The sequence below is a fragment of the Syngnathus floridae genome, chromosome 2 (genome assembly GCF_059516105.1).
Source record: "Syngnathus floridae isolate MCC-2025c chromosome 2, RoL_Sflo_1.0, whole genome shotgun sequence".
NCBI lineage: Eukaryota > Metazoa > Chordata > Actinopteri > Syngnathiformes > Syngnathidae > Syngnathus > Syngnathus floridae.
Window position 1 is genome coordinate 16366137 of NC_142414.1, and position 28000 is coordinate 16394136.

Consider the following 28000-nt stretch of genomic DNA (forward strand, 5'->3'; position numbering starts at 1 on the left):
AATTGCGCTCAAGCCTTCATATCATAAGAAACATTGCTTTTATTTTGCATATTCTTACAAAGTACTTAAGATTACATATGGCTTCTTTTAAATAACAAAGGTGGCTCCATAGAAAGAAGAGATGCGAATCCAGCTTCACTTAAGCATGAGTCCCATTCTAAAGCTGCCCGAAAAAAACAAACAAACAACCAACTCTGATTACAACAATGAGCTGCAAGAGAAGCTCCGACCTGACATTGAGATGTATTGCATTGCTCCGCTCTCCTTTCACAACAAAGCAATTTTGAGATCAAAATGCAACATTTACACAGTTGGAACTCAACCACAAAAATCTTTCTTGTTGCAACCATAACAAATCTCAAAAAGTATCCTGCTTCAGCCTCCCCTCATAAAAAAAAAAAAAAAAGAGCATAAATCCAGTGTTGTCATGTCCAACCTAATTTAGTATAAGAACCAAAATATCACCTGAAGTCAGGAACTACATCAATATATGCAGGTAGGATAAACACAATAAAATGTTCAAATGGGTATCGGAGGATAGAGATGTTTTGATGAGCCCACCAAGTCAGCTAAGTTTAAAGAGGTTAAAAAAAGTAATCATTGTGCTGCCTCTTTATGTGTTCTCCATCCTCTGGGCCCATTTATTCTCGTCCCGAACTGGACAGTACGAACATTCAGGTTGTATGAAGAAACTAAATAACACTTTTATGACTTATTACAACAAACATAAAAAAAAGTCAGGAGCGCTTTCAATAAGCCCTTTTCAATGACGCCACGTTGTACCGACCCATCGCCGGGGCTGCTCACTGAGCGCAGTAGTGCTGGTGCACAAGGTTCGGAATGGTGACCTGCGGGGTGGCAGGTAACGCGGAGATCATGGCCAGAGGTGAATAGGTGGCGGCGGACGGAGTCTGCGATGCGACCAGAGCGTGAGCTGACATTCCAGGTGAGAAGTTGTAGCTCAGGTAGGGCAGTGGCGATGGGCTGTACGGGTAGTGTTCCAATCCAGAGGGAGTGAAGCAGGGTGGGGCGATGCTGGACTGCAGTAGCAGGCTGGGCTGTAGGAACGTTGGAGGGTAGATGTAAGGATGAGCCAGTCTGGTGGGACAGAAGGGACATGATGGTTCGTTTAAAACAGAAACACAAGGGTCATTTCAATATATAGATTGGGAAAAACAGACACAAAGATTAGGTGTCAAACTCAAGGCTCGGGATAGGGTTAGGGTTAGGGTTATGGCCCGCCACATCATTTTATGTGGCCCACGAAGACAAATTGTCGATCGACTTCATGTGTCAGTAAAATTGCAAATTGTCTTCACTTTTGAAAGCTACAGATATCGCTAGCAATTCCTGTTACCATTCATCTTTTTAAAATATTTGAACAGTTTTTACTGGTCTCTGATTTCAAAGTTAGTTATGTACCAGTTTGTTGTGTAACTTATACTGTATGTAATATAAGGCGTCAACAGTTCTAAGGGCAACTATGACTACAATGCGGCTCGCGACCAAAATGAGTTCTAGATTCTAGAGCGGCGATCTTGTGTTAAGAATTTCCTTCCAACTTGATCTGGGCCGACAAATGTGAATCGTAAACTTCTTAACTACAATCACAAATCTTACACAGTGTGAACACACAGTTCGGCTGAGCACATCAAAACACACACTGCAAGTATTTTCTCAGTGTGTGGGGTCTCTCACTGAGGTGGGCGCAATCTAACAAAGCCAAGTATGGCAAATGGCATTATTTCAAACAGTTCCTGCAACTTTACATCCCAAACCTGATGCTAACCATGGCGGTGAGCAGTTGAAGAGTGCTGTTGCTTACCCCTAAACACACTCCGCCTGATATCAGGTGTGCAGTTGTGCACACAACAAATTGGGCCATCCGGCTGTGTACACAAAACACACACACACACACTCAGGCTTTTCACATTTCCACACACATCTATCTTCGAAGAGATACAAGATTCGACTCTGCGTATGTACATGTTCATTAAAGACCATCGATTGCAACTAAATAATTATGAATGGTTGTTTGTTGAAATGTGCTCAAAATGTGTTGTTTTCATTTGCCACTGAAAAGCTCATGTGAGATCTTTTCAAGCACAAAGCTGTTTAGTCAAATATAGTCCAGAGGAGAGTTTTGCGTTTGCAGTCTGCTAAAAATAGAATCGAATACAACTTTCTTATCACTGTTATAGGAAAACTTGAAAGTATGGCACGTCACATTTTGAAGCATTGATGTAAAATATATTTCATTCAACACTGATAAGTGCTTTACGGTGATGAGGTCGGAAATTTGATTGTTTTTCAAAAATTTGAGTTCAAGAAACTTTCCGTACAATCTTGACTGTGAAGGGGAGTTTGACATGGGTCTACAGCGTTCTCTCTCTTTTAGAAGTGGCTTTGATCGACTGTATCAAATTCTAACATGGCAATTGAGTTACTTCTTAGTGGTTAGGGTGTTGCGTCATTGTATCATTTTGGTGATTTGGGCTAATATTGGACTCCGATGATTGTTTTTTTTTTTCGCCACTAAAATATAAAAAAAAAATCCAAGGCATTTATCTGTCGAGAACCATTCTAGTCCTAACTGATTTGCAGGATTAGTAATCAACCTCAGTAAACTAAGCGTGAATAATATTGAGGTTCTTAATGATTTCAAGAAATTCTTGTCTAGCACTAACTTGTGGTTAAAATTACAAAGACTTTATGTGTCGTTGTATGTTAGTTGACTATACAATTAAATGGCACCAGGGAGAACTGACCAAGTTGAGTTCCAGCACCTTAACGTCGTTTTGAGCTGAAGGCTACTGTTGGTGTCAGGAGGTGTTGAGCTGGAAAGTAGCGAGCGTATCGGACCTCTGGAACTGCTTGCTGAGCACACACCTTCATCTCTGAGTTAACTGCAGCCTGGGGCCTACGTTACCCACATAACCATGTGCTTCATCAGATAAATAACAAAAGACAAGAATAAAAATCCAAACAAGAAAAGCAAATGGTGTCGCCCCCATCCCTCACCCCCTTGGCATCTCATGTCTCCTTGCTCGTGCAACGACTCTCCCGAAGCAGAAGCGCAGTGTCATTCTCGTGGCGCCGTGCCGCCCGCCGTCTGACTGATCCGATGCGACAGCCGCATCGTACGAGAGCGAGCGCTACGCCTCGCCTTTCGCCAACCCAGGCGACGTTGCTGGCTGTCAAACGCATATTTATACATGACCAGTATTTGTGTTCTTTTTTTTGTTTTTTTAATGTACATCCGAGACAAGGACGTCTTAGTCACGTGCAGAAAAACCGAGCTTTGAAGACCATGCGAACAACAGGGTGCACTTGTATGTATGATTGCATATGCAGCTAATTGGCACAGCTGCATGGGTGGACGCTAAATGCTAACAGACCCACGAGAGCAGAATAACCTCCACAGACGTCCTTCGGCCTCCTCTCTGTAGGTTTACTCCCTTCGAGTCAACTTCCTCTATACTCACACCCCAACGCACTAGGTGGAGGGAAGTGATTAAAGGCAAAGGGAGGGGCGGGGGGTAGACCATTGGGACACCTTGGGCGAGAGAGGAGCAGGAGGAGAGGAGGAAGATGTTCAAGGTGAAGGATCAGCCGTCATATATCCCTCATGCCTTAAGACAGTCACGCTTTTAATAGTTCAGATGAGGGATGCGAGGAGAGTGAGTCAGGCAGAGGCAAACACACACACACTCACACACACAGAGCTTGGGGGGAGGGTAAGCGACAGAAGGGCCAATGTTCGACTTGGTCACTCGTGCTGTCAACATGCAAATGAATTTGAAATTTCAATATGGGCTTCAAATTGAGAAAATGTCTATTACAGTTTCTTGACACAAAATGTCACAAGGAGTTGAGAACATCATAGATTGAAACGCCTGAAGAGGGATGGGGGGAAAAAAAAGACAGCATCATCAGTCATTTCCGCCAAGTTACACAACTAAATGACACTCCGTTCATTCAACGATAGCTAAACTGAGCATATTGAGGGCTCTAAGGTTTGTGATAGATAGCACTGAACAATTGATCATTTTGAGAAAATCGGGGGGAAATCGGGGGGAAATCGTGATCCATGGTGTCACGCTTTGTGCAAAAATTGCGACTCGCTCTTTGAAGAGAATGCCCGTCTTAGACTTTCAATCAATCCATCATCACTCATTCATGGATTCATCTGGGTCAGTGTCAACTCCCTCATCACTCGTTCAGAAATTGAAGACTGCAATATTAATAGCACTCGCAGCAATTGAGGTTTTTAATGGACTTTTTTGTAGCCTTGGGATGAGAGCTTGGCATCTCGAAGCGGGGCAGCCCGCTAACGTTCTGCATGTACTGTAAGACTATTGCAAGGTCTCGCGGCATCTTTGCGCTTTCTGGAACTGCTCTGGCAATGAATCATATTTCTTGTTTCACTGAGTCATTGGTGTTCTCTTGGGGATGTGGAGGCTGAACTTGTGTAATACAGACAGTTCAGTCTAAGGGCAAACCAAGTCCGACAGTCGGCCGACGTGCTACACCCCGTGCCAGGTGTCACATACAGAGGCCTTTCCACCTCTGATCGTGAATGCGAGGCGGTCCCAATTTTGCAGCAGTCAAATTCACATCATCTGAAATAGTGTGCAAATAGGCTGTGTTCACTCCCACAACGGCGCATACGCCCACCCCACTCCACCCTTGCAGGCATTCACTGCATTTTGTGCCAGACTGAAGAGTACATATTGGGTTGAGGTCAGGGTACTGTGTTCCTTCATAACATTCTCATCCCAAACTTCACTCATCTTGGCTTTAGTTGTATTTTCACCGACTAGTTATAAAAAAAGAGTGAATCGATCAAAAACTCTCTGTGCATTTGTATGTGTGTGTGTGTGTGTGTGTGTGTGTGTGTGTGTGCACAACAGTCTGACTAAGTGGCTTGCTGCCTCAGTGAAGCCCAAGTCAACCGTGAGTGAAATCCAGAACCCAGTGTCTCGTGTGTTTAATAGACCAGAGGAAGCCAAAGTCAACCTCACAAATAGAAACATTGACTGATATCAGTCAGCCTTACCCGTAGTGCCTTTGAGCCCATGCAGGATGAACTTGCTGGACGGGAACCCCGGCAGAGAGACCTGCGGAAATGAGAGGCGGCGGTGAGACAAGGACTAGCCTCTCTCTCTTGCTGCTTGTTCACATGGAAAGCGAGTATAGAAGAATATTGCTGACTGACTGCCAGTCCCTTGACACGCGACGTCTGTGACCTCGCTGCCTTCAAGGTTCATCAGGAATGAGCCGAGGCTGAGTAAGACTTCTCTTCATTCCTCCAGACATTTGGCCCTCTTTTGTGGCTCACCCCCCCCCGCACTACTTTTTCATCTCTTTTGTTCAAACGTACACTACATAGAAGTCTTTCTTTTAGGTTGCACAAAGAGGGAACAGACGTGCTCTTATTTCTTCCCATCTCGCCGCACTCACACACAAATAATACCAAGCGCTGCCATCTCCCATCAGCAGCACGCTTGCATGCGTCACAGCGCGGGCCAGCCCGTGAGGACACGCACTCAGTGGTAGTTGGCTGTTTGTCAGTCGCACCTACACGAAAGCGGGGAGCTCCAAAGGGAGCTGTCAAGGTTTGGTGTGCAGCAGGACATTGTTTGGAAAACGCAAAGCATGTGCTGTGGTGGTTCACACAGAAAATACCCGGCGGCACGCAAGCTGTGCATGAACCCGAGTGGAAAACGTACCGACAACAAAGACTGGAGGAATGGTGGCGATGAATATTTCACAGGACCAGCTTGACTTTTCGCTGCATTTTTTGGGGAAATAAGTGCCTTCATTTCATGGAAATTGTGTCCTTAAATTTCAGAACCAGTTTAAAACTGAAAGATGCGAGTTTTGTTATTTAGGAAGGCAAACAAAGTGGTATCGAATTTTCCTAAAAAAAAACCTAACATTAGAAATAACAAAAACTAAACAAAGCATGTTCACAAAAATAAACAACCATCAAAAAACGAAAACTATTCAAACTTAATGAATTAAAAAACCATAGCAAAAACAAAATAACAAACCAAATATAATGAAAAATCCAAAACCCCGTTATCTAATGAATTCAACTGGAACTGGAAGTAAGTATTTAAGTATACGTCTTCATAGGAAACATTTATTTCAACATTAATACGCAACGAAACATGAAGATAAAAGCACAAATTCCAGAGAAATCCCGAAGCACAGAATGTTGATAAAGTTTTTGTTACTGGATTACTATCCAGCACTGTGCTAGGCACAAAGGAAGTTTCGCAGGGATGTGATTGTCGGGAAAACACACTTACTTGTGTGTGAGCCGCGTGGCTTGGCTCCCAAATATGCCAAGTTGACGTTAGCTTTCCTGCCGTCGATGATGGGGTTAGCATCCTTGCATGCCTGCTCTGCGGCCGCACCGTCCGCCATGGTTACCTGTTGACAAAACATTCCGCAGGTCAGCTCCAAAAGCAAACCAGGGTTGGAATAGTTTGGGATTTCTACATACTAGTTTGTTTTTATTTCTTTTGACTCCCCCCCCCTCAAATGTTTGTTTGGCTTTTAAGTTGTTAGTTGACAAACACCAAAGCAAAGGAATTTTTCACTCAAAAAATTGTTGTACTTAGTTTTATCAATGGCATTTATTTCATCAAGAAAAACATGTTTTAATTTTGGTCTCTTTTGTTAACTATAATAACCTTCGTATGTATCCCCACCCGCCTCTTTTGTGCTCTTCCATGGGCGGCCTGCAGGAAACTGATGTCCTTGTCTTTCCTCTAAAAAAAGACTATGGTTGACAAAAATAGACGAGGAGGCACAAAAACGTGCATTGAGATGCTTCAGCTGCTTTTCAACAGCATGTTAAATTAACGTAGGCTGCTACAGTACGTGGGAGTTTTTTTTTCCCGGATTGGGATGAGCAACTGGAATCTACCTTGAGGGAGTGAGTTTGAGGAGTGGGCAGATAGCGTGGGAAGGGGAGCTTTGAGTGTTTTGAGCTCAAGGTCAAGACACGCAAGCGCAAATAGATGTTCAGTGTGAAGGTTTTCTGCAAAGTGGTGGAGGACGGTAAACTGAGATCTGCTGGAGTTCACAAAGGATGAAATACGCATGCTGTAGCTCAGTAGAAGTCTCGCTCACACGCACCCACAGCACAGCGCCTTGGCAATGTGGGCGGGCAAAATGAAACTAAAGCCACATTTCTACCAAAACAGAAGGGGAAGGAAACCTGCAGTTTGTGGGCAGTAGTTCGCCAGCATTTACTAGCTCACCATTCAAAAGTGAAAGTTGTGACCAAGTCCCGGCTGATTTTGCATAATAGCTCACTTACTGATATGATCAGAAAAAGGCAGATTTACTTGGCTAAAACTACAATCGTTCTAGTTGAATTAGTTTTGTGATCAAGCTGATAACTCATTTTATTTGTATGTCAAGCAATTTTTTACCAGTTTAAGCTAATTGAAATGCCACCTAAAAAACAGTGCAGATTTTTAAAAATCAAAAACCAAACTGAATAGTTAAAGAAATGTAATTAAACACCACAAGATGACATAAAAAAATCAACAATTTTAATTTCTGTATGCACTGTAGTATTTAAGCGTTGAATGTGTGCTTTTAGGGGGCGTGGCCTAGTTGATGATGTCAGGCAGGCATCAAAGTGTTTTGGCGTGAGCTGTGGTCTAGAGCAGCTTCTCATTTAAAGAAAGAAGGAAAAAAGAAGAGTTTGACTTGACAACAGCGGCTCTCCTTGCCTACATGCGAACACCTCAGTTGTTCAATTTCCTTGGACTTCACTTCACTTGAGGTGCAGTTTGTGAGCTTTGATTTTATGTGTTAATGCACCTAAAGTGACATTTGAACCATACCAAATCGAGGGTGGTGGTTACGTTTCACAACCTCCACATCATGCATGACATCTCGCATGATGGAGAATGGTGACGCTTAGTTCATCAAAGCACCAAAGGCTTTGGGGCAAGTGAGCAAATAATTAATGACACACTTATTCAAAATAAGTCGATAGGCATGTGACTGGCACCAGCACATGCGGCTTAATGGCAGTCGAAATGAATATTAAAAGCACCAAAGAAGATTTAACAGATTGAATTCTGCAGAAATAGACGATGGTATACTTACGAAACCGTATCCTCGTGACTTGCCCGTGTGTTTGTCGGTAATCACCACTGCCTCGACGACATCCCCGAAAGTCTCGAAATATTTCAGAAGTGAAGCGTCGCCGGAATGATACGGCAAGCCGCCGACAAAAATCTTCGTGTGAGTCGTGTCTTTCTCCATGGCACCGGGATTCATTGTTTCCACGGGAACCCCGACCAACTGCCCTAAGAACAGCGGGGAACTCATTTGTAGGGAATTAAAAGGTAAACAAAAATAAAGAAGAAAAAGGAGATTGGGAGGGGGAAAAAAGCACGCAACCACAACAACAAGAGGTTACAGTAACGGAGGCATGACCAAAACACATGAACACACACCGCTTCGCGATGACAAGTGCGAAGTGCTGGAGCGGAGCCTCATCTGCTGTTCCGGATGGGGGGTCGGTTTAACCAGCAAAGAGAGAAGGCGGGCTCATGAGCGCGTGCAGTCCAATGAACTCGCCGTGCGTCTAAAAGACTCTGGTAAAAGTACAAATATTGATTAAACTCCTTGGCTTATTTTTTCTTAAGCACTCCTAGGAAGAAACAAATCTTTCACTCTCTGCCGCGACTTTTTTATTCTTTTTTTATTCTACAAAAGTGTGATAGGTACACTTCTGTATAATGTATCCTCAACATTAAACAAAACAAGCAAAGTTGAATTTATGACAAAGGATAACTTTAATAACATTATTTTTTAATCCCTCTCTACCATTGTTGAATATTTTTCCATGGTTTTGCTAAAGAGTTTGTTAACTGAACTTTATGTTTATATCTTGTGCTCTCTAGTGTGTGTGCGCATACTTGATGGAAAGAAAACCTTCATCTCGACAGGTACCTAACTGCGCACTCTGATGTTGACAGCCCCACTGCAACCTACTGTAGTGGATGTGAAATTACACTTTATTCTATCAATCTATCCATTTTAGGTCCGCAATTGTTTGAATGGACACTCAGAAGTTGTTGCTTACTTGTTGGTCGCTATGATGCCGTCGTAGCAACAAAAAAAGTAAGTTTGCAAACATGTTTTTTTTTTTTTTACCTTTTGCCTTTCAACTTCAAAGTAATGATAAACATGAGTAAAAAAAGAAAGCAGAGACATACGGTTTAAATATAAATTTGTATTTACAACAATATTAACATCAAGAACAAGGTAAGAAAAAAAAAAGGAAATGTACATCCTGTAATAAGCTGTATCCCACATTGTGTTTGTCATTTCTCTCTCTAAGAGGAGTTTCTTCCGTGTAAATCCAAATGTTGTTTGAATATTTTTTAATTTGGGCTGTGAGGAAAACAATGTTTCAAATTCTTCCGCTTTACTACATCTCAAATCTCTTGTAAAGCAACAGCACCACAATTTGGGCCGGAAGAAAAGTAAAATCCTTAAGAAAAGAATACAAGTACGTACCAAAACTAGATTAATTTCGACAATTTGTTTTTTTTTGGGGGGGGGGGGGTGGTATAATACAGTTTATGCAATTATATTCAACATCATAGGCGCGACAAGAAAAGCCCACGAATACAATCTAGTTCAGGAAGTGTCTCTAAGCGATGCAAAACGACAAACAAAAACTCTTTGGATTGAGCACGTCTTCATAAGTAGATTCCTAAAACAGAAGCTTCACATGAAATATATATATATATATATATATATATATACATATACATATATATATATATATGAAAGAAAATTATTTCAAAGGGGAAAATTCACACATTAAAAGACTAACATGATATTTAACTGATTGTTTGTGCAGGGCTTTCATGATAAATCGAAACAGTTGACACATTTTGAGGCCTAGCGGACCAAATGGGCTCTTTGCACAAAATCTTTCACATTTAGCCGAAATTCCGTTATTCAACATGTTGTGCTTACAGTGCTTGCCCAAACTGAGCATCAAGGATGTAATGTACATCTTCCTCCAAATTACCCAAAAGCAATTTAGAGAAGAGCTTTACGATGCATCTATGGATATGAGAACAATGTTTGGCCATTTCCCTGTTTACCACATGGCCATTTGTTGTAGAAAGATGCGTTCAATGGGGACTACCATGGAGGAATACACTAAAAGAAAACCGATGCCCAGGGTAAAAAAAAAAAGATACACATTAATATAAAGTTTTGCATAAATACTGCAAAGCTACTTTGGCAAACCTAAGTGTTATTTCAAGAGGTCAGGGTAATCGGTGGAATAATCGATTCTAAAATGTTTTGTCAGTGACACTACAATTTTTTACGGCTCATGCTCTGTACGCTGTTTACTTTACCTGGTGATCCTGAAAGGGGGATCCTTCCATCTGTGGTCCCTTCTCAAGGTTTCTCATTTTCCCCTGGCAGGGTTTTTTTGAGTTTTTCCTTGCCCTTTTGGGAGCTTATGATCAGGGGATGCTTTGAGAATAATTGTCAATTTTTGGCTATGTGAAGCCCTTTGAGACTGTTTGTGATTTAGGGCTATACAAATAAACTTGACTTGACTTGACTTGACTTAAGATGAATGAATAGACGGCTCGTGTAGTTGTTGGTCATGGATATGACATCACAGCGCTGTGTGCAAGGAGCCCATTGGCAAAATCCAGATTACCGCTATCATTTCTTGTGAGTCACATCAACACCCCTACACAATGATGAGGCAAAAACAACTCTTTTTGAATATATTTTAAATATAGCCCTGCATTTTTTTTTTTTTTTACCTTTTATTTATTAGCACCTCTATATCAAAGCTTATACCCTAATAAAATAAAAATAATGATTTGAAAATTACAACAAAAAGTGCTTTTTAAGAGGATGCAAGTGCGGTCCAAAAGAAATTATACATGTACTGCTTTCAAAACAATTTCAGGACTTCTTTTTCCAACCAAGGGTTAAAGTCTTTCAAATAAAACATGACCTATGATGGAATAAGACAATTAAATATTAAGCCTTGCAATCTGTGCAAAAAAGTATGTGACCTACAAAAGCATATATACTATAATTATATACTTTATAGTACATTTGAAGAATATTTACAATTACTATTAACAGTTAAAGGAAATCCAACAAGACATTGTGTCTAATACTGCAGTACCGCCACTTTGAGGAACTGATGCTTCAACACAGACGAGAACCAGGAGGAAGGATTATTGCTAGAAATCTAGTTATCTTACAGTGTGAATTTACATACACATCAACTTGGCCACTTTTCAATTTCTGTATGTTCAAACAATGAAAATTTCAGGTAACCAAAATATCTTCAACTTTCTGATTTAAAAAAATTTCCACTGGATTGATAAAACCTCCTCCTCTTGAATCTGTATAAATATACGTCAGTTGTGTTTTTAAAAGGATCTTTTGTTTTTTTTTCCCCGCCCTCAATTTCTGGTCTTATCATAAATTGGTACACTGACGACAAAGTGTTGTAAAATCTGTGCTTGCTACCTTTCTACTGGTTCCCACTTAAGAAGGAGATTCTCAAGCCCATTTTCAAAATATCGCCCGCCCACCCTCAAATTATCCAAACGTTCAAAAAAACTGGAAACACCTTCCGCTCTGGGTTCAAACTCGAGTAAAGGCCTCTGTCGTGCCACAATCCCGTTGATGCCGGCCGGCCTCTCCTTAAAGTGCAATCAGCCAACACGTAATTCAGTTGTACGCTAGCCCGCCGAGTCTCGGCGGATGAAAGAATGTGCTGCTTCTTTCCTGACATTCATCTGAGTGTCACAATCCGCCGGCTTGCTTCGGCTCTACAACCATCGTTACTGTCGGCACCTCTGTCGGTAGCGAGGGAACTTAAAGAACGGTACTGAGGAAAATGCAGTTACACGGTACATTCGACAAAGGAGGCTTTGGAGCTACACATGAACGAGCCATCCATCCAGCCATCCATCACCATCCATGCCATGAGCTCATCGTGCCCACTGACACCGGCCAACAAGTGGAGCGTGTCTACATGAGCACCTGTTTGGACAGAAATCTCAAACTGCACTCAGCGGGGTTTCGCAAAGTTATCTCAACGTGTGTGAGTGAGTGTGTGTGTCACAGTGTTTGTGAAATTTCCCCACGTCTGCCCTCCAAGCCAGAAATCCAAAGGCTTGTGACCCCAGTGGTGTGTTTCCCACACGTCAATATGTCCTCCCATGAAGCTCAGCAATATTTCTAGGTTGAGTAGAGGGGGGAAAAAAACAAAAACGGGGTCAGTTGTGCATTCAAATCATCATAAGAGAATCATTTTCATTTGTGCACCTACTTGATCTTGCCCCATCATGCGCCCCATCACCATTGGATTCATTCCCATCTGTCCTCCCATCTGACCCATGTGACCTGCTCCTCCACCAGTCGCCATGCCACCGTTCATCATCATGCCCCCGTACTGGGCCGGATTTCCTTGCTGCCCAAACTGCTGCTGTCCCGGAGGCACTTGTTGGCCAAACGGCTGCGGAGGGTACGAACTGGAATGGGAGCAGACCCGATTTCAAGATTTGCACCGATGGCATCGGACAACCGTGCTGGTCATTTTGCGCACCTGTTGCGTCCCATGCCACCCTGTGACCAGCCCTTCATTTCCGCGCTCTGATACACGGGACCGCCCTGTTGGTGTTGGTGCATCATGGCGTTTTGAGTCCCCATGCGGCCCGTCATCAGGGCGTTCGGAGGACTGCTGGCAACAGATGGGCCAAATGAGGGCTCTCCCTGCTGACTCATACCTGGAGAGGTACATTGAGAAAGAATTGCAAGAATAAATAAAGCAACATCAGAAACACACGCACCACACTAACAACTACAAAACGACCTAAGGAAAATTGTCTTCTTTTTTAAAAAAAAAAAAAATCCGCAAGTAGGACACCGTTCTCTGAACCTGGTGCATTTCTGAGGCTCACCATTAGATGGCAGCATTGGTCTGCTGCGCCAGTCAACTCACCGTAATTCCCTCCATAAGCAAATTGGTGCGGGCCAGGCTGACCCATGTTGGGTCCTCCCACACTACTGTCCATGCCGCCAGGGGCTGTGACATTAGGCGGGGGGCTGAATCCACCTGCAGCTGCCTGTTGCTGCTGCTGCTGCATCAGCATCATCATGCGCTGCCGTCTCATCTGCATGGTCACCATCTCCCTGCTGCGCTGAGCCATCATCTGAGCATTCAGGAAGCCCTGCTGGCAAAACAACGGTCAGAGGAAAATCTTCTGTATCGAGTGCCAGTAAAAACGGGAAACAATATGGATTTGAAGATTAATTGTCAATAGACGTGAACCTAAGAATGAATCTATATGGCCCGATATGACAACATTCAAATTAGAGTCCGGAGGTCTGAACAAAGCTTAGTGGCCTGTTGTTGACTGGTGACCATTGAAAGTAAAGTTTCCTTTTTCTCTACCTGTCCAGGCATGCCCGCCTGCATAGCAGGTCTCATGCCGGGGTTGCCTCCAGGGTTCTCCATCTTCATGCCCATGGCCTGCCGTGTCTGATTCATGAACTGCAAAAGGTTTCCAATTGTATTAGACAATTGGTAAATGTAAATATCAACAATGAAATGAATATAAAATGCTTGTCAAGATTTTACTCCTACCTGCTGTCCCTGCAGCCTTTGTTGCAACTGGAGCCTCATGGGTTTGTTAGCACTCATCATCCTGGGCCTCATCATATTGGCCCGGGGGTGCCCCATGTTCCCCATTCCACCCATGCCGGGGAAATTATTACTTTGGCCCATTTGTGACAGCATGGGTCCAAATGCGCCTTGCTGAGGTTGCCCCTGCATAGGATTCCCTCCATAGCCGGTCTGCATGGCGATGCTAGGGGGTCCGGGATAGCCTTGTCCATAAAGAGGTTTCTGGTCCAGAACCATGGAATGTTCTTGTCCCGGAAAAGGCTCCAATGATTGTTCTGCTCCGTGCGTCTGCAGGAACAGACAGAAAAGGTATTCCAGCGAGCTGATCAAACTTTTATTGATTCATTTTGTGGTTGTTAATACAGCAGAGTGGAGTCCCCCTGGGCTCATTTATCTCACTTCAGACAGAAACCTTAGAGTAAAAATAAAATATCTGAAATTAATCACAGTTGCGAGTCATGACAAGAAAGCTGCTTTTTTAACCTCGAGGGTTCTCCCTACCCCCAACTCAGAGACCGTTTCATCTCTTCCTGTGACCTACCTGACTGACAAGGTCCGGGATGCCGAGGGCCCTGTCTATCTCCTCAAGCGCGGTGCCATCTGTGTTGTTCAGAAGCGAATCCAGCTGGTCTAGGAGCGCCCGCTCGTCACTCTGACCCTCGCTGGTTGTGGGCGGTGCCAAAAGTTCATCTAAAGTGTTTGCAAACTGGCGTCTGTGGTAAATGCACACGCAGATTAAGTTTTGGGTCCTCTAGGACAAAATACAAACTGTGAGGTGTGTTCACCTGTTGCCTTCCATCCCCATTAGAGTGTCAGGCCACGAAGGATTGTGGTGGCCTTGCTGGTTGAAGGAACTCATCATCATGTCACTGGAGCCACCTTAACCACAACACAAAGTTGTTTTTACAAATACGAATCGCAAGTGACGGTCAACGTGAACGCGACAACATACCCATATCCATGAGCTGCTGCTGTAGCATAGACCTGGAACCCGGGTTACTGTTAGAGCGGCTCACCATGGGACCTGTCATCATTCCTTTGTTACTGTTGTACTCCATGTTGGGACGCATCATGGAGGGGTGAACCGATGAACCCACTGGACTGGGACTGGAGCGGGATATAGACCAGTCTCCGGATGCCCCCATGGGAGACCTCTGGGTAGCCATAGCCCTATTGATTGGTCCTGATCATCAAAAATATGAGCACAAGAATCAGTCACGATGGATAGATGGAATTCATTTTAGAATTGCACATGAGATAAATCAGCAGATTTGAAAAATAGATAAGTCTACACACCCATATTTCCTGGATAGCTGTCTGGGCTTCCCATCATATTCTCCTGCTTGACAATCATGGGGCGCCTTGCTCCTCCTCCAAGGCTTCCAGAAGGCTTCCCATCTACGGACAAGGTCCTTTGGAATGGCACTCGAGGCCCTGGTCCCAAACCTGGACTCTCTAAGTAAATAAAATATAAACATTTGTTCCATATGAGAATAATGACTTGAGCAACAGAAATTCTGATATCCTCTGTGATCACAGCAATCGTGTGATGAAATGACTGATAAACAGATATTATTGCTTACCCTGAAGACTGTCATCAAGGCAACCCTGGGGTTTGCTGCTGTCAGTTGGCCCAGCGCCTCCTGCCTGATCCGGGTAAAAATCAGAGCCGGTCCCTCTAAGATCCCCCAGGATAGACTCAAGGTTGTGCAACTGGAAAGGAAAATGTAGTAAGAATTGAGTCGAGGTCTAAACAGATACTTGTTGATGAGGCAAAAACAACAACAACAACAACAAAAAAGCAGGGTTTGAACTTACATCATCAGGTGGTTCTGACTTAATCTTGCTCTCATGATGTTCAGGAACATGGCCCGGGCCACCACGTGAAGGACCGCAAGCTGTCGCAGAGGGTCCCTTGCCTTCTAGCTCCTCCAGTTTGGGTTTGATGTCCACTGGCTCTTTGGAATCGTCCTTGTTGAGGAGATAGTGGAGAAGGGCATGGGTCTTCTCCTTCTTGGGGCTAAGCTGCTCCTGCTTCGGTTCAATGATTAAGCCGGAGCCGGTCCCAGACCCCGGAACTGCAGAACCTACTTCACTGCCCTCTTGGCCGCCTAGTACCACCTTGCCCGTCGCCTCCGCTGTGATCTTCGCTACTTCATCGGGTGTATTGCCATTCTGGAGTAGCTTGTGGAGAATCTTGTGCTTTTCTTGGAGTGATCCTGTGTAGCTGGCTGAAGCCGACACTGCCCCCAAGCCACTCGTTTGGTTTGAATTGGCATTAACAGAGGAGGAGGAGGACACCCCAGTGGCTGAGGGGCTGGTCATTCCCCCAGTTGGGTCTTTACTTTCTGAGGCTGCTGGAGTACTACTGTTGTTCGACGGTTGCGGAGCAGGAGGCACTGGAGGTCCACTTCCACCCATTGCGAGCTCCTCTGTTGGCGAAGTCAGCAGCTGCAGTAATTTCCGATGGCCCTTACTTTCCGGTACCCTTCGGTTTGGCTCCGACGTTACCGCAGGAGTCTCGCCATCTGCTAACTCTTTAGGTGTTGTAGCTGCCTGGCTGTCGGGTCTGTCTCCAGAAGCTTCAGCCTGTGGATGCTGATGATGGTGCAAAGGGTGGGGATGCTCGGCAGTCCCAGGCCCTAAACCTCCTGCTGGGCTTTTGGGCCCATCCTGACTCGGTTTGGCCATTTGGTTTGGCTGAGAGGAAGAAGAGGAGTGGACACTTGGAGAGCTATCTGGTTTATGGACTGGCGAAGGAGACATCAGCGTGGAGGGAATTGAGTTCCCTACTCCTTCACTGATGGCTTGTAAGGCATTAAGGGAGCTGCTGGAGTAGGTTGTGGTGTTCCCACCGCCTCCTCCTCCACCGCTGCAAATGCCACCCATAGGAGAGTGCATGCCTGAAAGAAAACCGCAATATAATCAAGTGGGTGCATTAACAAATGTACCGGACGCTAGAATCTTTAACGACAGCCGCCTCACCTCCAGGAGAAAACTGATTAGAGCCCATCTTTGGACTTCCTCGATTCCGGGGTGACATTAGGAGTCCTGATTGGGGAGCGCCCATCCGAGGGCTTCCTGAAGGGCTGTTCAAGCCACTTAGCCCAAAGCCTCCGCTACTCTGAAAGGGGGGCTGATGCTGGTGGTGCTGCTGCATGCCTTGGTTTGGGTTATTCATGGGACTCATCTGACTCATATGGCCCATCTGACCCATCTGCATCATGCGGTTACCCATGGCTCCACCCCCAGCCCCACTACTTCCTCCATATGCAGAGCAGCCACCCATCTGACCCATGTGGCCCATGTGGCCATGCTCGTTCATTCCGAAGCCCCGGTTCATGCCGCCCATGCCTCCCATCACCATCCCGCCACTTGGGTTCATGTTCATTTGGGCATTTGGGTTGGGGGCTCCCATGGGCTGCTGTCTCATGCTGTTGGGCATCATGTTGCCGGCCTGAGATGAGCGATAACCATTGGGTTCTCTAATTGGAGAGAGAAAAGCAATCATGAGAAAAAACTTTTTTTTTTTTTTTTTTTTTTGGTAGTTTGTATTTCCAGTGTCTAACCTCTGAAGGAGATGAGTCGAGATGAAACCTTGCGGCTCGTTGCTCATTGGATGCCGGTACAATTTGCTCTTTGTCTGAGCCGTGACCGGCGTACCGTCTGACAGGGAGAAGCGATAAAGCGGTGTCTCGGCGTGGCCTTGAAGAAAGGCTGCACAGAAAAGCCGCACGTTAAGCCAATGGTACAATAACTAAAGCCGTTGTGATCGTTTGTTTGGATTTGAGATGAGCCTCGATACTGAGGATAGTAAGTGACTAGTGTGTAACGTACCCTCGTGATAGTGACGTTTGTGGGACCAGGGTTGCCCGTCACTATGCTGGAGGAACATCTGAATGCAACGCTTCAATAAATCCTCCCAGCCTGGACGCACTGATGCTCGCAGAGAATTCTGGTCAATCTGGATTAGTTTACCTGCCAGGACGAGAAGAGAAAGGACAAAAGGAGGAAGAGAAAGCGTGAAAAGTGAGAGGGATCAGTCACACTTGAAGACATGGTCTCTTGTAAAACACACTGTGTAGAGAAGGTCCTCACCTGAAAGCTCATGCCTTGTATTGAAGCTCTCCGTTCTCTCCATAGCTGTAACCCGACGGGCCACGCAGATCATACATGACTGCAGATCTGGTGAAGGGAGAGAGGATTCAGTAATGTCTTATTGTAGGGTCATCATCGCTTTTACGGTCAAAGGTGGCCAAAAAGAGGATTGCACGCAAGAGGTCATGCTTTACCTTCACCCTCCTCAATCATGGCCTTTGGCTGCGTAAGGGCAAAACATTGCATGGTCTCATAGCGTGGCCCTCCTGGTCCGTCCTCCATAGCGCCATGGGGGTGGCCAAATTTGATAAGCATTCGGCAATTGAAGGTGTGACTCTTCTGTCGGGCTGCCTCGTTTCCCCACGACACTCCATTTACTAAAAAAGGACAAAAATGTGAATTCGTCCCAACGCCCGGCATTGAATAAATGAATGCATGTGTATTTTCATAGTTGTCAATCAAATGTCACAAAAACACTCAGAAAAGAAAGTGACCATAATAAAAAGTGCTTCCTCCCCCCATTCAGATTGAGAAGCAGGTGTCTAGCCTGATGTTCGGATCTCGGCTAAATGGACCATGGGATTATTTTTGCTAAGGTGTCGATTTCCAATACCTCCCCCTAAGTGTACTCTGTGGCAGCAGAAGCCAGGTACACTGTCATCTATCCTCATTAGGGTCCTGACTCCTCATTACGCTCACAGACAACACACACATACACACACACTCACACACATGTACATCCGTGGCACGGTAAGTCAGCAGGGGTCACCTTCGGAGGAGGAGGAAGACAAGAGGGAGGGAAACTTCATGGAGAAAACAGAAAGCATCTTGCAAGGTCTGTGTGAAGTCACAAGACCTTGAATTGTTGGCAGGATATTTCTGTCTAGCAGGTGCTGGGAGGAAATATGGACGGAAGATGTGTCAAGAGGGTAGATGGACAGAGCAAATGGAGCAGGGGAGGGTTTTTTTTTTTTTCATCTTGGCCAAGAAAGCCCAACACAGTCAAAGTGGATAAATAATGGCCGCCAAAAATTAAAAACCACCAGCTCAACACAAAAACACACACCACATTCCTGTTATTGAGTGTGGGAGTTTTTGTGTATTTAACTGTGGATGGCGTGGCCAGTGGTCATCCCGCAGGAATGTGCAGCGTGAGGTCATTTCATTCACGGCTCCGGAAGCCTAATGATGGTGGCGAGCAGCAGAGCGAGACACAACGAGGGGTGGGAGTGCAGACACAAACATGTTGTAAAAACGGCCAAGTGTGAGATTCGGCTTATTAGAAAGTCTAGAGAGGTATAGGGAGAAAGGGAAGATGAGACAAAGGCGGGAGGAATAGACAAGGGTGCAGGACAAAAAAAGGACCAGATCGGTTTTGCTTAAAAGTAATGCCGCTGTGCTAACTGAGTGGCAGGCTCAGTCAAACAAACATTCGTCCGCCATTAACAGTGCGCACTCACGGGGCTCATCAAACACACCAACTCATATCGTCGTCAGCATGTAAATGTAAGGAAAGACACGTCAGCACATAGAAATTCAATGAAGTAAGAGGAGCGTGCCGAGGTGCATTATTCAGTAGCAAGTGTTTTCCAGATGGCTGCCATGGGACCTGAATAAAGGCCTGTTTGACACTGTCTGGACCACTGAGTGTGACTGACGGCTGCGCCACACTGCCTACTTCGCACTGAGTGGGTTGGCGCTTCCGTTCAGTCGCATGTGCGGTTGTGTCAGGTGTGCTGTGAGTTCTCTGAAAAGACGCTTCCCAGGGGGTTCCCTCATTACGATGAGGAGCATAATCCATAACTGAGTGCCCGTGAAGTCGAGAAGGCGTATGCACTCGGGCAACTTGGGTTTTTTACCTTTGCACTGTTGATGACGTCAGGTTTTATTTCTGAGTAAAAATACAGCACCGCCGGTGACTGTGTGTATATAGCAACATAGGTAATATCTTACAATCAACTTATGAGTATTAAAGTATTGGGGTATCCTAAATATCGTGATAACGGTAGAACATATAATTAGTGTCGGTTTAAAGAGAGGGGCTTAAGAAATGGACACTTAATGTGCTTTCAGCTTTCAATGTTAAATAGAGAGTGCCATCTAGAGAAGTCAAAAGAAAATACAACAACTGGTTCATAAACCTAATTTGAAGCTTCATTTTCCCATCACTACAAAAAATTAACCGCAACCAAGGACTTCGAGTGAGACCAGAGCTTTACTGGAACGACATGAGAGACATGTGCGTGCAAGTTTGAATCTCACTGTTGGTCTTGGGCAGGTTTTTGTGGAACTCTTCCCTGTCTTCTTCGTGTAGAATGTTGTAGACGCTGGTATTGATGAGCTCGTCCTGCTTGTACTGCAGGTACTGTGTCACGTTGTCCGACACAAACACAATACTGCCCTCTCGGTTCACCACAAACAGGAAGCCATCCAAAGCCTGGTGGAGCAGTGACAGGAAGTCAACACTCCAATCGAAGGTTGAACTGACATTGAGTAAGGACGCTAATAGGACTCACCTGCAGCAGAAGAGGCCCTAGGTGGTCTTTGTCAATGACACCCTGACCTGTTGAGGAAACGTCAGATTTCTGAACGTCGTCGCTGATGGAAGCCTTTCCTGTAAGGGGAGACAATGAAATCGAGTTAAAACATATGGAAAAACCCACTGGCATTCGCCACGAAAAGCTAATCCAGCAGGGGGCAGTGTTTCTCAGGCATCAGTATCTTCTTTTTTTTTAAGTGAATATATATTTATATATACAGGTAAAGGAGGGAGGCATATGAGGGGGCAGGTTTCTCTAAGGAGCCCATCAGGAAGAATCGAGGGCTGGGTGCATGTGCAGCAGGTAGTAGTCGTCCTCGTGCTTTTTATATTCAGTGTCAGACTCAGAGGAAGTGTCTGGTAGGTGGAGAGAGAGCGTGGGAGAGAGCTGGAGCGGCTCTGCAAGCCATAATGGTGCAGGGGCAGGAGCCCAGGCACCTGAAATAAGGGTGGGGGATGCTGGGAGAGGCAGCAAGAGAAACAGATGGCTGCAATAATAAATGATACCAGGGGAAAAATGCGCTTGCCGTTTGGTTTGTCGCAATAGTAGCCACCCGTTTGGATTCGGGGAGGGGGGGGGGGGATCAATAATACCCTCGCAGCAGGCGAAACAACAAACTGGAGTACTGAAAAGTTAAGGCAGGAACGGAGAGTATAACTTGGAGAGAAACGCGAAAGATACTGTAAGCAAACAAGAGCGGGCAAATAAAAACCTGCATAACAAGCTTGTGAAAGTGAGACAGGGAGAAGTAGAACAGGTAGGAAGCGCGAGATGAGTCCAAAAGCCTCCGTCATGTCTGTCTCCACTTCCTGTAACTATGGCAACCTGTCAGCAGCCAGTCAGGGCCAGCTGTAGCCTCTTCCCCTTCCTGTCGAGGTGGCAGACTCCAACTGAGCCCCACCGAAACACAACAACCACCACCACTAATTTTCCCCTCTAATTAACCTTTAACTTGCTTCTAGCTGAGAGCCAAAAATATATAGGTTCACAAAAGCTTGGTGCAATGTTTCCTCACATCTTCACAAATAAACAGTTGACGCTGTGAAATGAATTACTGATTCACCCCCTGCACCTGGGCTCTAAAGTGTGTCACGACTCTCGTCGGCACTCTCCACGACACCTTATGTCACGCGACATCCAAACAATCAGTCCGTCTACTCACCCTGCTCTTTGATCTGTCGGATCTGCCGCACCGTCTCTTTGAGGATGGCGCATTTGTCCGGTTTGACATTGAAACTGTCGATGTCGCTGAGGTTAGCCGAGATCAGCTCAGCCAGCTCCTCGATGTACTTGCTTTCTTGCTCCCGCCGCTTCCTGTCACTCCTGCAGGTGGTAACGTTCAGGAGTTTAAAAGAATGCTGCGAGCAACGGTCCATCATGGCCTGTTTATTTGATGCGCTTCCAGTGTATACACTTGTATGTTTGAGATGTGCTTGTTTGCGTTTGTTCATAGTTTTGCTTAATAAGGGGCAAATGTTGTTTTCCTAAAAGCAGCATATCAATATAGTTAGAAGAACATCAATGCTAGCTACCTGTGACATCAACCTGGTTTTGAACGGAATATTTTAATTTCCATTCATTTTAATGGGAAATAATTGCTTTGGTCTACAAATACTTCAGTCTCGGGAAGAAATTAAGTTCATGAACCAACACTACATTGTTATCCAAGGACAATATTTATTCCCGAGGCATTTCTTCCTTCTCCTTAAAATGATAGTTGAATTTTTCCGTAGCCAAACACCCATCAATAATTTAAGACAAATCATTTCATCATTTAGAGCCAAGAATGACTGTCTTTGGAGTGGGGCTTTTCTTGACCAAGCAACTGTTACTGACAAACCAACCTATCATTTTACACCAAGACACTACTAACCCGGACAGTCTTTAAACCTCATTGAAAGAATCACATGATCTGTTGAATTTTGCTGATACATCACACTCACCCGAGACCAGGTGTGTCGCAAGTGGAGAGTTTGCGTTTCCGGTTTTCTGAGATCAGAGGTTCCATGGAGTTCTCCCCCAAACTGCTCATCATGAACACATATCAGCACCTGCATCAAGGTAGAAATAACATTAATAATACAGTCGAGGACTTTGTGAATAGCGAATCCTCCTTTTGAAGTTCAACATGGGGCATGTTGTAAATTGTAATTATCAGGACAAAATATGCTCATATCACGCATCTCATAATCAGCTGGCGGGGGAAGACAAATACAAACACGTCTGCCCGGCCGGCCTCTTCGGCAGAGAGAACAAACTGGAGTTTGTTTGTTTGTGTATTTGTGTGCGGGACTGTGTATGTGGAAGTTCATCAGCTCATATGGCGCTGTGTCTCACACCCACACTCACAGACACATACAGGATTAGCAGTGTCTCTGATGAAAAGCCACGCTGCACAACTAACCCCGTTAGACAGCCGTCTGTCTCCCACAATGCATTACGTTTCGTCTCCAGGAAGTGAGCTGATAGAGGTTGTTGGGAGGCGAAGCAGATGGAAAAAAAGGAGGAGGAGGAGGAGGAGGAGGAGGAAGAGGGATGGAATGGACGATATAAGGGAGGGAGGGAGAAGCCGCCGCTGTGACTTGAGCTCTGATTGGTCACTTTCTTTGCCACAGTGACAGCGACAGGCACTGGGGAGAGGTAGGAGGAAGAGGGAGAGTGAACACAACTATAGGAGGAGACAGAAAAAAGAAATACCAAGGAGAAAAAGGGGGCGGGGGTAGACAGGCATGTCAAACAAACAGGTGAGAGGAGAAGAAGAGAAGATCCAGGCATCCTCGTAAGTGGCAACGAGTGGCCTGAAAGCTACCAGTAACCCTCTTAACCTTCACAGCCACAGCGACGTTTTGATTTCATTGATTACATGGTTATCCTCTGACTGGAGGAGCGTCTCTGCTGCATAGCAATCCGGACCAATGGCAGCGGGGAAACACAAAATGTTTTGTTTAATTCTCTGAATAATAGAAAAGTCTGAGTTGAGTAGTGAACAATTGGATTATTAGGTGGATTTAGTTCCGTTGGTGGTGCTAATTGAAACAATTGTTGGCCAACTCAGGCATGTCTCCGAGTCAAGGTGAAACTTTGGTGTTTGTCCACAAAGCAACAAGAAGGAATTCATACCAATCTTCCTCTAACCATTTCCAGATTCTCATGCTGAATTTCATTTCTGCTTTTAAGATTTTTTGCTCTCTAGTGCATCTCCTCCCATTTGTCCGTCTTTCCACGCCTCACCACCCTGCTGCTTACCATAAGATAATCGGCACACTTGCTGCTGAGGAGGTAGAAAAGGCAGAGGTACAAAGTCAGGGTTGGACAAGAAGTCTTGTCGCCGCCCCTCGATCCCCATCCCCGCCTGCTAACCCTGTTGATGTAGCTCTCCAAAAAGGAGTTGCTCTAATTGCGGAGTGAATGAAACAGCCCCGGAGAATGGTTGATTAGGAGACTGCTGAATGCCCGGGGGATATGGGTCACCTCCAGCCTGGCGTGGGCCGCCCGCTTTTTCCAGTGCAGGGATAAAGTCAATTACACGCCACAGGCAGTGGGACCTGGTGGCAGAGAGGCAGCATGGCCATGCTGGGCACAATGCAGCAGCAGCGGGGTGGGGCAATGGGACGAAGATGCCGAGTAAAGGAAATACGAGATGCTGATTTAAAGAAGCCAAGCTAAGACTCAAAGGCCAGCACTTGACTGAATTTGCCTGGCTCAAAAAATGCGCGAAAATTCTCAATAGAAGCATGTTGTGGATGCCAATAATGAGGAATTGCTAACACAATTGTGATAATTTACTTGTAAACCAGTTCTATCAAAACGAGAGAGGACAGCAGAGGAATACCATCCGTGAGAGTTGGGGAAGGAGTTAAAAGGAGTGTCAGTGGTTGTTAGGCAGCTTGTGGCTTGTTGAGAGGAGCAGATCTGATGTCTTATAGGCTTAGCCATCACGCAATTAACGTCACAGATTGACACAGTGGAAAATGCAACACGTAGGTGGGCAGCACTTTTGAGGGCCCGTCCGATAAGCTCGCCTTCACACTGCTTGAGACTTGATCGGGTACAAACGTCTGGTCTGAACTAAGGATGTTCGATTCCACTTTTTTTCCAGACCAATATCGGTAGAGACCAGGCACTGGTTCCACTAGTAATTTTGATCCTTAAAATTTCCCCCCAAAACATTTTTTAAATGTTAAATTTTATCCTATAGTATATGCCAATAAAGCAATTTTCTATTTTTCTAATTTCTAGTTCCTGGATTCTCGCCCATCCCTAGTCTGAACTGTTACAGTAGCAACGACAGCCGGCTAATTTGGAAAAAAAAAAGGGGGTTTTCTCTCTTAAAGTAGCAATAATTAGTAAATAGTGTGACTTTAGCCATGTATGAGTAAACCCAACCTTTGGTGGCAAATTTAAGCCCGGGCTGGAATTTCCTGTTTTCACTCTTTTTGTGGTAAAAGGATGAAACGATCATACCAGTCATTCTTTCGTAATCTCGGTTGACACAGGCACAAGGTCCCATTGGCCATACACAGACCAGCGTCGCACCAGGGAAGCAGGAGTGGTAAAATGTCAGAATATTTAGAATTCCAGCCTTTAAAGCAAATATGAATTCCAAAATGGTACGATAGTTTTTGTAGTGATTGCACGCACTAAACCAGACACTTAAAACGACCACACATTGTTCATTTCAAGTGTCGATTTCTGTTAGCGTTCAGCATAAGAGCACGGTTCAACTTCTTTAATGTCTATCCAAGTCTTCTTTAGCAGGTCATGTAAAGCGCACCTAAGGTTTGTATTGTGTACTTGAAAACTATTATCAAAAGTATATTACTCATGTTTTACTATAATAATATTCTCTATAATATAATATAATATAATATAATATAATATAATATAATATAGATATAGAATAGAAATATATAGATATAGAATATAATAAATATTCTCTATAATAAAAATCTGAGATAGCTCAAATGAATTTGTAACTATCATTTATATACAGTACAAATGATTTTGTCATTGGTGGAATTGTTTATAGACAAATACATAGCTGACAAATCATATTAAAGAGAAGAAAACAATGAGTTATGTAATGCATGTTACCTATTTAGAATAATTTGCTGGAATGTCATCATATTTAATCATTATATTTAAAAAAAAAAAGAATTACTAAAATCATATAAGGGTTGATGTCATCATACAATAAAACCTACTGTAAAATCTATTATATTTAAAAAAAAATCATCTGCATAAAATCACATTTAAAAAATAATTAAAAAAAATAATATTTAAAAAAAAAGAATAACTAAAATCATAAAGGGTTAATGTCGTCATACAATAAAACCTACAGTAAAAATCGAGCATGCTAACACATTTGACAGTTTTCCTTTAAAAATGACTACTGATGCATATGTTTTTGTTTTGTTTTAAAACGGAGAAGTGATGTTGTACAGCATGTTAACTAACTGGTCAATTATTGTTCAGCACAGCCATCTTTTGAAAAACATGTCACTTCCTGATCATTTCACTCAAAATTAACCCCCGCCGTACCCTCGCGCTGGCCTCAAATGTATTCATCCTGTTATCTGTGCAATAACAGAGCATCGGCAGCAGCGTGTGAATGAAAGCCAGTGTGATTTAGTTAAGTCTGCGCACGCGCTCCCGTGGTGTCACCTGCCGACAGAGGTAAAAGATTAATGCTCTCCTTCAGCCACAACGGCAGGCGGAGCACAAGAAATAATTTGATTTCTCCTCCTGTGTATATGCTGCCTCCCCACACTTCATTTTCTCCTCTGCCTGAAAAGCATCCTTGGCTTTTTTTTTGTTTCCCTCATCTTGGAGTCGCCACTGAGCAAACCCACCTCAGGTCTTGATGGAAACCCTGACAAAGATTCAAACCTGCCAACACACCTCCATACAACATCGGCATTAGAAGAAGCACGCGGCTCTGTTTTAGGTCGGGATGTTGCAAGAATGTGGCAACAACGAGACACTCTCTAAACCTGGTCCACCGTTGCCATGCCAACCACGTGGGATAATAGTTAGGGCTGAAGTGATGAACAATCAGACCCCCACCTCCCTGACCGCTTCTTATGGTGACTGGTCAGTGGAATCTGGTCGACAACGAAATGTGAGTAAAAAGGTTGAACACTTGATATTGTAACAACTTATTATATTGTTGATTACAATATAAAGGAAAATATGAGATTTAGATATCATGAACAAAAACACATGGAAAGTTGTCCTCATTCAATCCCAACCATGAGCCATAGCAGACGAAGGGATGTTGAAATATAATATGTAGTAACATTACAGTTAGTCCCGTTAAGCACTTTCTGAAATAGTATCACAGTAAGAAGGATAAAACAATGTGGATTAAAAGCAGAGCAATTCTTAAGACACCCCTAGAGCAAAAAAACAGCCAATTATTCCTCCAATAGTACAAAATGAACACAGTCCCTGCATATTCTTTCTACTAAATGGCAAATATTATATTATGCTTTGTGGCTGCAGAGAAATAAAAAGATATTACGGGCTAATCCCTGCCACTGTCATCCTAAAGAAAACCTAATAGGTTAATTTGTGTCAATTTAAATCTTGATAAGATTAAGAGCACACGTGTATGTGTGTGTGTGTTTAGTCGCACCATAAGTGCACGGTTTCCACAATCACCCTAGAGATCCCACGGGGGAATCGAGTGTGTAACCATGGAGAGCGCGGGGCGTTTCCATGACTCCCTGTCATCTGTAAAGCACACCAGCAGCATCTCATGTTCACCTTGTCGCTGTGCCTCCGTGCGCGTGTGGTCACGTTTTAGGAAAAGGTTTACAGGCCAGCACACCAAGAGTGTGTGCCTGACTGGTCCTGGTCCGCACAGTGTGTGTTTACATGTGTGCATGTGTTTCGTGTGCTATTGACCGTCAGCGACCTGACCGCTGGCTGCACTCATGATTAGGAGCAGATGGGGACTGTGTGTAAGTGTGTGTGTGTGTGTGTGTTTGAAGGAGTGGGGAGGCGACTGCTCCACTTTAAGTGATGTATGGACTCTCACACACCAACAAAGACCCTCCTTCAGCTGACGTGTTTCCTTTTAATTGAGAAGGCAGACAAATGGAGTTGGAGTGCGTCATCTTAAGGCACGTGTGAGCGGGAACTCCCGCTCCTTGTTTTAATTTGGAAAAAGCCATGAAAATGGAAGATAAAAAGGCTGCAACACATTATGATGAGTATGCCCATTTGTCGACATGGCCCTCGATTAGCGGCACTTTGCTGTATGAATGTCTACTACGTGCTTGCATTTCAACAAACGCTTGAGCAATAAATACCTTACCTAACAGCATCTTCCTCTTGTAAAAGTGGTTTAAAGATGCAATAAAGATGCAGCTCGTTTAAAGTTTACTGGGGATGTTGATGGAGAAGCCAATAATTGGATGAACGTCAATGGAGGATTGCATCCCAATGCCAATGTTCTGAATAGCTGATTTACCACGGCGCCAATTTGAGGTGACATGTAATACAGTACGCTTCTCAATGAATGTTTTTTTTTTTTTAAAACATAAAAGCTGTCTTGAATTGCCCAAATAAAAAAAGTAACAAAAAATAAAAAAGTCCATGTTATGTCCACTCGTGTTTCTTAATG

General features: G+C 44.3%; 2 protein-coding genes and 1 long non-coding RNA gene across 7 annotated transcripts in view; 1 reads left to right on the top strand and 2 right to left on the bottom strand.

Moving 5' to 3' along the window:
* Positions 1 to 21: 21 nt before the first annotated feature.
* On the bottom strand, positions 22 to 8637 carry LOC148402204 (RNA-binding protein 38-like). Its single transcript, XM_088357894.1, has 5 exons — positions 8493 to 8637; positions 8140 to 8342; positions 6318 to 6441; positions 5060 to 5120; positions 22 to 1098 (listed from the first exon to the last, which is right to left on the bottom strand). The coding sequence occupies exons 1-5, from the start codon at positions 8533 to 8535 to the stop codon at positions 804 to 806; spliced, it is 726 nt and encodes a 241-aa protein (XP_088214020.1). The 5' UTR covers positions 8536 to 8637; the 3' UTR covers positions 22 to 803.
* On the top strand, positions 8005 to 27978 carry LOC148402205 (uncharacterized). The gene is made up of 3 exons (XR_015853391.1): positions 8005 to 8636; positions 8943 to 9162; positions 27366 to 27978. It is a non-coding gene; the product is annotated as an uncharacterized LOC148402205 (long non-coding RNA).
* The window catches only part of LOC148402206 (nuclear receptor coactivator 3-like), a 36295-nt gene continuing 17896 nt past the window's right edge, over positions 9602 to 28000 (bottom strand). For 4 of the 5 annotated variants that reach the window (XM_088357845.1, XM_088357871.1, XM_088357854.1 and 1 more), the window contains exons 2-22: positions 22314 to 22421; positions 21533 to 21693; positions 20347 to 20444; positions 20093 to 20267; positions 18025 to 18207; positions 17831 to 17917; positions 17570 to 17710; positions 17302 to 17449; positions 16718 to 17217; positions 15551 to 16635; positions 15316 to 15445; positions 15029 to 15187; positions 14685 to 14915; positions 14518 to 14611; positions 14274 to 14445; positions 13694 to 14020; positions 13502 to 13600; positions 13049 to 13280; positions 12653 to 12833; positions 12377 to 12578; positions 9602 to 12285 (exon numbers count right to left, since the gene is read on the bottom strand). In XM_088357845.1, the coding sequence (XP_088213971.1) occupies positions 12274 to 12285; positions 12377 to 12578; positions 12653 to 12833; positions 13049 to 13280; positions 13502 to 13600; positions 13694 to 14020; positions 14274 to 14445; positions 14518 to 14611; positions 14685 to 14915; positions 15029 to 15187; positions 15316 to 15445; positions 15551 to 16635; positions 16718 to 17217; positions 17302 to 17449; positions 17570 to 17710; positions 17831 to 17917; positions 18025 to 18207; positions 20093 to 20267; positions 20347 to 20444; positions 21533 to 21693; positions 22314 to 22405 (4509 nt within the window). In that variant the 5' untranslated portion in view covers positions 22406 to 22421 and the 3' untranslated portion in view covers positions 9602 to 12273. The remainder of the gene's footprint in view (positions 12286 to 12376; positions 12579 to 12652; positions 12834 to 13048; positions 13281 to 13501; positions 13601 to 13693; positions 14021 to 14273; positions 14446 to 14517; positions 14612 to 14684; positions 14916 to 15028; positions 15188 to 15315; positions 15446 to 15550; positions 16636 to 16717; positions 17218 to 17301; positions 17450 to 17569; positions 17711 to 17830; positions 17918 to 18024; positions 18208 to 20092; positions 20268 to 20346; positions 20445 to 21532; positions 21694 to 22313; positions 22422 to 28000) is intronic. The other variant, XM_088357879.1, reaches the window with a different exon arrangement.

Bases quoted from the DNA above. Each gene is read 5' to 3' on its own strand.
- LOC148402204 (XM_088357894.1), bottom strand. From the start codon at position 8,535: ATGAGGCTCCGCTCCAGCACTTCGCACTTGTCATCGCGAAGCG. The intron at 8,343-8,492 runs GTGTGTGTTCAT...CGCTGTTCTTAG, and splicing joins GCACTTGTCATCGCGAAGCG to GGCAGTTGGTCGGGGTTCCC. The intron at 6,442-8,139 runs GTAAGTATACCA...TTTTGTCAACAG, and splicing joins AGTCACGAGGATACGGTTTC to GTAACCATGGCGGACGGTGC.